At 42.4% G+C, this 8,791-nt stretch overlaps 2 protein-coding genes across 2 annotated transcripts; both read left to right on the top strand.

Annotated features, from left to right (window-relative positions):
* Positions 1-326: 326 nt before the first annotated feature.
* LOC142163415 (uncharacterized) lies at positions 327-1,327 on the top strand. The gene is made up of 3 exons (XM_075220698.1): positions 327-965; positions 1,080-1,162; positions 1,222-1,327. Exons 1-3 carry the CDS (start codon positions 327-329, stop codon positions 1,325-1,327), a joined length of 828 nt encoding a protein of 275 aa, XP_075076799.1.
* A 2,332-nt stretch (positions 1,328-3,659) lies between these two features.
* On the top strand, positions 3,660-4,052 carry LOC142163414 (uncharacterized). The gene has a single exon (XM_075220697.1). The coding sequence runs from the start codon at positions 3,660-3,662 to the stop codon at positions 4,050-4,052; it is 393 nt and encodes a 130-aa protein (XP_075076798.1).
* The last annotated feature ends 4,739 nt before the right edge of the window (positions 4,053-8,791 follow it).

Below are 8,791 nucleotides of genomic sequence, written 5' to 3'. Positions count from 1 at the left end.
TAGACAAAGAGCAGGAGGTTGCACAAGCCAGCAAAGAGATTATACCAGCCACTCCAATTCCACTAGAGGTAGATGAACCAACAAATCTAACTGAAGTGGTAGTCGAACAGGGTCAAGATGAAAAGGGTAAGGCTAAGGTAAATGAACAAGCTGCAGAACATATGGTGCCTCTTGTGCCACAGAACCCCAATAGAGAGAAGCCAGCAAGCAGTGAACAAAGGGTGATACCTGCACTATTACCTCAGAGACTGGTAAAACAAAAGAAGGAAGATCAATACAAGAAATTCATGGAGATGCTGTGTCAAATTTAGCTGAATATTCCTTTGATGGATGCCTTGAGGGAGACGCCAGGTTATGCGAAGATGATGAAAGACCTAATGTCACGGAAGTTTGATTTTCAGGACCTATCCACAGTGACTCCGACGCAGACCTGCAGTGCAGTAGTGACCAGACCGATGGCTCAAAATATGTCCGACCCGGGTAGCTTCACTATTCCATGCACGATTGGGAGTTATGCCTTTGCAAAGGCATTATGTGATTTGGGAGCCAGAATAAATTTGATGCCTCTGGCTGTATACACCAAACTAAGCATTGGCAGAGCTAGATCAACTTCGATGCTGCTGCAACTGGCTGACCGCACGGTAAAAATGCCTACTGGGATTCTTGATGATGTGTTGGTGCTAGTGGGGAAGTTTGTATTCCCTGTGGACTTTGTTATTCTGGATTGTCAGGTAGATGAGGAGATACCTATCATTTTATGTAGGCCATTTTTGGCCAATGGGAGAGCCCCGATCGATTGTGAGACTGGGGAATTAAAAATGAGACCGAACGATGAAGAAGTCATATTCAATGTTCAGCAATCTATGAGGAGACCCAGTGAATATGCTAATTGCTCTCTAGTGGAGGCAGTGGATTTGATCCTACAAGAAGATGATGTGACCCTTACTGCTAAAGATCCTTGGGAGGCATGTCTAAAATATTTAGAAGAAATGGATGGTGAAGGGTTGGTTGAGTAGGTCATGGCACTTGAAGGCCAAGGATTCTGAAAAGAGAACCTCAATTCGAGTCCCTTGAGTTAGAAAAAAAGGGCTACACCTCCAGCAAAGCCATCGGTAGAGGAACCACCCAAGCTGGAGCTGAAGCCGCTTCCAGCTCACCTCAGGTACATTTTCTTAGGCCCGCATTCTACTTTTCCTGTTATTATATCATCTGGTTTGTTAGATGTGCAGGTAGAATAGCTCTTACAGGTACTGCAGGAAAGCAAGACTGCTATTGGCTGGACTATGGCAGACATAAAAGGTATCAGCCCAGCCTTCTGTATGCATAAGATTCTCTTGGAAGAAGGGAACAAACCTTCTAGAGAACATCAACGAAGGCTGAACCCGAACATGAAAGAGGTAGTAAAGAAGGAAGTGATCAAATAGTTAGATGCGGGAATCATCTTCCCCATCTCTGATAGCAATTGGGTTATCCCTATCCAATGTGTGCCAAAAAGGGGGGGAATGACTGTTGTGCAAAATGAGAACAATGAGTTGATCTCAACTCGTACAGTTATGGGATGGCGGATTTGCATGGATTACCGAAAATTGAACACAGCCACCCGGAAGGATCACTTCCCCTTGCCTTTCATTGACCAAATGTTGGACAGGCCGGCCGGGCGCTCACACTTCTGTTTCTTGGATGGATATTCGGGGTACAATCAGATATCAATAGCCCCCGAAGATAGAGAGAAAACATCCTTCACTTATTTATATGGCATCTTCGCCTTTTGGAGAATGCCTTTTGGGCTTTGCAATGCACCGGCGACATTTCAACGGTGCATGTTAGCCATTTTTACAGACATGGTGAAGGATATTATGGAGGTCTTTATGGATGATTTCTCCATGGTGGGAGATTCATTCGAGGATTTTCTTCACAACTTAAGAAGAGTGCTCAAAAGATGTGTGGAGACAAATTTTGTGTTGAACTGGGAGAAGTGCCATTTTATAGTACAGGAAGGGATAGTCTTGGGACATCGAGTGTCCAGTAAAGGAATTGAGGTCGACCATGCTAAGGTTGACATGATTGAAAACTACCACCGCCCACTTCAGTCAAGGCGATGAGAAGTTTCCTTGGGCATGCTGGGTTCTACAGGCGATTCATTAAAGATTTCTCCAAAATTGCTAACCCATTTTGCAAACTCCTTGAAAAGGATCACCCCTTTGTGTTTTCTAATGATTGCAGATTGGCATTTGAGGAGCTGAAGAAGAGATTGGTGACTGCACCCATAATTGTTGCACCCAACTAGGAGCAACCATTTGAGCTCATGTGCAATGCAAGTGACTACGCCATAGGAGCAGTCTTGGGGCAGCGACAGGGTAAACTGATGCACCCAATTTATTATGCAAGCAGAACGCTGAGCGGTGCACAACTCAATTACACTGTGATGGAAAAAGAGATGTTGGTTGTTGTTTTTGCATTCGACAAATTCAGGTCATACTTGATTGTCTCGAAAGTTATTGTTTACACTGACCATGCAGCAATTAGGTACCTGATAGAAAAGAAGGAGTCAAAGCCACGCTTGATTCACTAGGTTCTTCTATTACAAGAGTTCGATCTGGAAATACGTGACCGAAAAGAGACAGAGAACCAAGTAGCTGACCACCTTTCAAGGTTGGAAGGAGCTTAAAAGAAGGTAGAGGTTGAGGATCTAACAGAGACATTCCCGGATGAACAGTTACTGGCAATGACAATGGAGGAGGCACCTTGGTATGCTGATATTGCTAATTATTTAGCAAGTGGTATTGTACCTTATGAACTCTCCTCAATTCAAAAGAAAAAGTTCTTTTGTGATTATCGGTATTATTATTGGGATGAACCTCTATTATTTAAAATATGTGTAGATAACATGATCCGGCGGTGTATCCCCGAGAAAGATCAACATTCTGTTTTACAGGCTTGCCATGCTTCACCATATGGTGGACACTTTGGAGGAATTCGGACAACAGCTAAGGTGTTGGAGTCAAGCTTGTACTGGCCTACTCTGTTCAATGATGCCCATGCTTGGGTTAAAAGCTGCGATGAATGCCAAAGAACTGGCAACATATCTCGTAGACACGAGATGCCAATGACCACAATTCAAGAGGTGGAGATTTTTTACATGTGGGGGGTTGACTTCATGGGGCCATTCATCAGCTTGTATGGTAACAAGTACATATTGGTAGTAGTTGACTATGTCTCCAAGTGGGTCGAAGCAGTGGCTCTCCCGACCAATGATGCCAAGGGGGTACTACGCTTTCTAAAGAAGAACATTTTCACGCGTTTTGGTACCCCAAGAGCTATACTCAGTGATGGTGGAACCCATTTCTGCAATAGAGCATTCGCATGGCTGTTGGAAAAATATGGAGTTCGTCATAAAATGACCACCCTCGTACCATCCACAATCGAGCGGGCAAGTTGAAGTGTCCAACAGGGAGATTAAAAGTGTCCTCACAAAAACAGTGAATGCAACAAGGACTGACTGGGCAAAGAAATTGGATGATGCATTGTGGGCATACCGCACAGCCTTCAAAACCCCAATTGGTATGTCACCGTACAAGTTGGTATTTGGCAAGGCATGCCACCTCCCAGTTGAGCTAGAGCATAAAGCACTTTGGGCATTGCGGTAGTTAAACTTAGACATGGAGACATCAGGTACTAACAGAATCACTGGGTTACATGAGCTAGAGGAATTCAGGTTCCAGGCCTTTGAGAGTGCTAGATTATACAAAGAAAGGATGAAATTAATGTATGATAAGCACATCTTGGATCAAAACTTCAAACCCGGAGATCTAGTGTTGTTATACAACTTGAGATTGAGATTGTTCCCAGGTAAGTTAAAGTCCCGATGGTCAGGACCCTTCAGAGTGGTGAAATTGTTCTTGAGTGGAGCTGTAGAGATTGAATCAGAAGATGGGACAAACAAGTTCACAGTAAATGGGCAAAGGTTGAAACATTACCTTGGCATGGCTGAAGAAAAAGGGGATAGAGTGGTAATCACTTTGGGAGAGCCCCAGTGCGCGGATGAGGAGTAATGATCAAATGCTTGCGTCGTGTTGCGACGTTAAATCAGGCGTTGCGTGGGAGGCAACCCATGAGTGTGTTGTTAGTGTGTTCATGTAACTTCATATATTAAAAAAAATCAGCGCCAGCACCGCGACCGCAGTGAACCGCGGTAAACCGCAGTGGAAGGCAAACATTCTGCCTCAGATTTTTCATCTCACCGCGACTGCGGTGGATCGCGGTAAACCGCGGTGAGGCATAAACTTTCTGCCTCAGATTTTGAAACCCACCGCGGCGGCGGTGGACCGCGGTCGGTCCCAGGTAATTTTAATTTTTTTTATTTTTTTCCGTTTTTCTTATTTCTTTTCCTCTTCTTTTAATTTTACAACCCAAACCCCCTCCCCCTAAACCCAAAACACTGATCCCCTCCCCATATTTCGGATTTCTCTCTCTCCATCAACCCTAACCCCTCCAATACTCTCTCCTTCTTCTTCTTCTTCTTCCCTCATACTAACATCCCCCACTTCCATTCCTCTTCCCATTCTTCAACTACGGTATGTTCCTCACCTCTTCTTTCTCTTTTCTTTAGTATTGTGTTTTATTGTATTGTAGTTTATGTAATTTTATGTTGTGTTGGATGTACTTGTTGGTATACTCTTTTTCTTCTTGTTTTTGCTTTTCAATTTTGTTTTTGAGTTTGATTGGTGAAGGGGTTGTGCATTGCATGTTTGAACGGTGTTATTGGTGAGTGATTGAATGAAGTAAGTGTGGGGTGTGTTGGTGTGGTAGTATACTTGATTGGGGAGGAGCTTTGATATACCCATGAGGGCTATAGGTGTTTGGAAAGTGCCTTGCTCACAGGGTGTTTGGGAAATTGCCCCAATGGAGATATAAGGAGCTATTGTGACATGGTTATGGTGAAGTCTGAGTAACCATACATAGTCACATATTTTTTGCGCACTCACTAATAGACGTTTCGTTGTATGACAGGTACAATGAGTTCTTCCAGGAAGATACGAAACATTGGACCCTCCATTAGTGGACCGGGAAGCTCCTTACGAGCTAGGAGCCAAGCCAGTGCACATCAGTTCGATAGCACTCGGTAAGTATCCAGCGCAGCGGAGGATAGGTACAACCTGAAAGCAGCCAAGAAGCTACAACCTGAGGTGCACATTGATCGAACGACTTTGGAGGTGGAATGCCCCAATATGTTTAATGAGCTGCGGCGGTATCAACTGGACATCTTCTTCAAGGTACCGGAGGAGACTAATGTTCAACTAGTAAGGGAATTCTATGTGAACTTGCCAGAACATGAGAATGGGGTTGTAATGGTGCGCAATACCCCGGTAAATGCATCTCTTGACACCATCCACAGGGTATACAGGCTACCTGTGTTTCAGGGTGAATTTGATCCTTATTGTACTTTTAGCGGAACACGGGCCTTGTGGGGCACTCTTCTTGATACTATCTGTGTGTCGGACGGAGAACACCTATGGATCAAGCACATGATTACTCTCAACTACCACTGTCTGAATTGGGAGGCTAAGTGATGGCTCACCATTATCAACAGTCGATTGTTGCCATCCAGCAACACGACAGATGCTAATCTACCACGAGCGTCCGCAATCCACTACTTTATGTCCCACAGTGATTTTGATGTGGCCCGGCTCATTCATGAAGAGATGTTCATTCGATCGCCTAAGCTAACCAAGGGCCACTACTTCCCTTCGTTGATCACTCGGCTGTGCCGTATTGCTCGAGTCCCCGAAGACCCTCGGGTTGATGGGAGATTGCCACTAAAAGCTCCGTTTCGGGCGAGAAAAATTGGAATTAGATGAGAGCCGGTGGTGAATGTTGATGACTCTAATGATGATTCGGCTGATGATGATGATGATGCTGAGGTAGTTGAGGTTCCCCCTCCTCTGAGAGTTGATGTGGCAGGCCCATCATAGCCACGCCGGAGCACCTGTATGACTGCTTTGGAGCAGGATATGGCTGGGTTGCGTACCTCAGTCACTGATTTGGGTGTCCGTGTTGATGCGGTGGCTGAGAGGCAAGTGAAATCGGAGAAGAAATTCTTGGGCTGGTTGAGAGCACTGGGACATGCATGCAACGTGAACTCAGACACTGTCTCCGATCAGGAGTGAGCCTTCAGGGAAGTTCCTTAACCTCACTGTTCTTTAAATTTTAAGCCATGGGGACATGTCTTCATTTTAAGTGTGGGGTGGGGATACTTCATTGTATGTTTGTAATTGTAATAATTGACTGTTTGATTTTCCTTGTTTTGTCTTGCTTTGATTGTTTTGATGTAGAGTAATAGTTTATTAGGAAAGCTAAAATAGTAAGTGACTTTTCCCGATGATGGATCTCTTTCGACGGGGTTCTTGAGGGACTAAGTCGGAAACAAAAATTGGAATATGGAGACTCTTCCTGATGACGGATCCGTTAGACAATATTTTTGAGGGAAGTAGTCTAGAGAAAAGACCAAAAAGATTTTTTTATTTTATTTTTAGGTAGTGTAATAACTCCCCCTTGGTTTTTCTTTGGGCCACGGTTCTTTTCCAAGGGTTTAGCTTGAACCGGGTATAGGTAGTTTTTGTTTTTGTTCGTTTTAGTTTTAGGTTAGGATTAATGGGCTACGAGCGAAAAATTGATTTTTTACACCTGAACACAATAGACACTAGAGTGTAACGCCTAGCTTCATTGGTTAAATCCTGTTAGAGTGCCTTAAAATTGTACGTTTGTATATAACTTGAACACTTAAAAGAGAATGTCTTGATAACCCAATCCGGAGTGAGTCACGTGCCATGTGTGTGTGAGTTTTACTGTATTCCATGTTCATATTTGATGCCTAGAACTTGTCCTGTGTGTTTGCAAAGCGAAATAGTAGTTTCTTTCACTTTTAAAAGTGATATAGGCATTTCTTTGTTGAGCCAGATATATAAAGTAAACCCACCTAAATGCAATACATCGTAGTTAACCCCATTGAGCCTATAAGCTTATTTCTTTGGCAACCACATTGCGAACCTTACCCAATTGTTTGAATAGCTTGCCATTTGAACCCTTTTACCTCCCAATAAGCACTTGAACGATAATGGAAGTATGCAAAAGTAAAAGTGTGGGGTGGTGGTTTGGTTTTTGAGTGGAACCATTGAGATAGAGAAAAGGTGTGGAAATTGAAAAAAAAACAAATAAAGAAAAATATAGGTTATAAACAATGATAATGGTTGATAATGAGGTGGAGTGTTTAGTTGGCACAACTATGATCTTTAAGTTTAATGTAATTGTATTAAAAGTGCTTAGGGAGGTTAGTCACTATATCTAAATATATCCTACCCGACCCTTAGCCTACATTACAACCAAGTAAAGTCCTATTGATCTTAGACTGAATGAGCTCAATTAGTAAAGTATTACACTACGGGCAAGCCTATGGTGCATCTTTGTGGCATGTGAACGTTCTTTCTGAGAGTGAGCGAATTTTGTCTATCTTAGTTCCTACTTGTTCTAATTATAGTTATATGTGGAACTACTCTCGTGTGAGGTGTGAGGGCATGTGATTCACAAAGGAAAGGTAAGTCTTGACTCTTGTATAGAGTAGTTTGAGTAAGTGCAAATGTTGCATGGTACAAAAGGTTTGACACTTGAGGTAAAGGCTATTCACTACTAGGTGCAAATTGCTGTAAAATGTTCATGGTGTTAGTCGTTAAAGGAAAAGCTTAGGAAAGAAATTTTGATGGACTGTGGTGGATTGCTCGATGACTAGCAATGATTTAAGTGTGGGGTGTTGATAGTAGGCTATATAGTCGATATTTACACCTTAATAGGACCATACTTTTTTGTTGTTTTATAGATAATTTGCCAACAAAATGCTCTAAATAGTGTTCTTTTGTTTAGCAGGGAATATTATATAAGAGGAAGCAACATGGAGTGTTTTGGACGCGATAATGTGAAGAAAAAACCCACTCGAGAAGTACCCGAATACAAAGAAGCATAAATGGCCTGGGCAAGAAGGCCATCGCGACCGCGGTGGCACCGCGGTAAACCGTGGCATATTAATAAAGTGAGGCAGAAAGGTTGGCGTTCACCGCGGTCGACCGCGGTGCACTGTTCACGCAGCTGGAAGTTTGAGGACCAAAGTGTAATTTTGGGAAAACTTTTGTAAAACCCTTATAAGCTTTAGAAACTCGCCCAATTGGAGGAACAAGCTAATTTTAGACTACTTTTGGAGGAAGAACAAGTGTGAGAAGATTAACCAAATATTAGAATTTTTCTATCTCCTTTTAATTCTTGCAAATTTACATTATGAACAATTTAGTAGTTATTTCTTATTTTGTTATGAGTAGCTAAATACTTATCTAAGGTTGATGGAACCAATTGTTGGTTGAAGTTTTGACTCAAGTTGTTATAATCGAGCCGGATTTATGATATGATTGTTCAACTACGCTTTGTAAGGTGATTAATTGAATGGGCCCTTGATTAATCGTGTCTAATTACCTTATATTGCTTGAAAAAGAATATTAGGTTAGATAGTTTTTGAACAACACCACTTTTGGGTAATTGAAGAGATTCATTACTTGAACTTAAAAGTGGGTTTAGAGATAACAAAACTTTGGTGGGATAATTTAGAGTTGCATACCTATTGTCAGCTAGAGTTGTTCGAGAGAATGCTCTAGTAAACTATTGTAGTTGATTGAGAGATAATTATGATAGCCCATAACTCTTAATACTCATAGAGTATTACGGCGAGATTATAGCGAAAGAGTCAAGACCT

This window comes from Nicotiana tabacum, chromosome 8, assembly GCF_000715075.1.
Source record: "Nicotiana tabacum cultivar K326 chromosome 8, ASM71507v2, whole genome shotgun sequence".
Lineage (NCBI taxonomy): Eukaryota > Viridiplantae > Streptophyta > Magnoliopsida > Solanales > Solanaceae > Nicotiana > Nicotiana tabacum.
The sequence above is the reverse complement of the archived record's forward strand: the minus strand, read 5'-3'. Positions and strand labels throughout refer to the sequence as shown.

What these genes read in the sequence shown, in the direction of transcription:
- LOC142163414 (XM_075220697.1), top strand. Translation starts at nt 3,660, where the DNA reads ATGGAGACATCAGGTACTAACAGAATCACTGGGTTACATGAGCTAGAG.
- LOC142163415 (XM_075220698.1), top strand. Translation starts at nt 327, where the DNA reads ATGGATGCCTTGAGGGAGACGCCAGGTTATGCGAAGATGATGAAAGAC. An exon ending in CTGCTAAAGATCCTTGGGAG is followed by an intron (nt 966 to 1,079) that starts GCATGTCTAAAA and finishes CCCTTGAGTTAG; the next exon opens with AAAAAAAGGGCTACACCTCC. An exon ending in CCGCTTCCAGCTCACCTCAG is followed by an intron (nt 1,163 to 1,221) that starts GTACATTTTCTT and finishes CTGGTTTGTTAG; the next exon opens with ATGTGCAGGTAGAATAGCTC.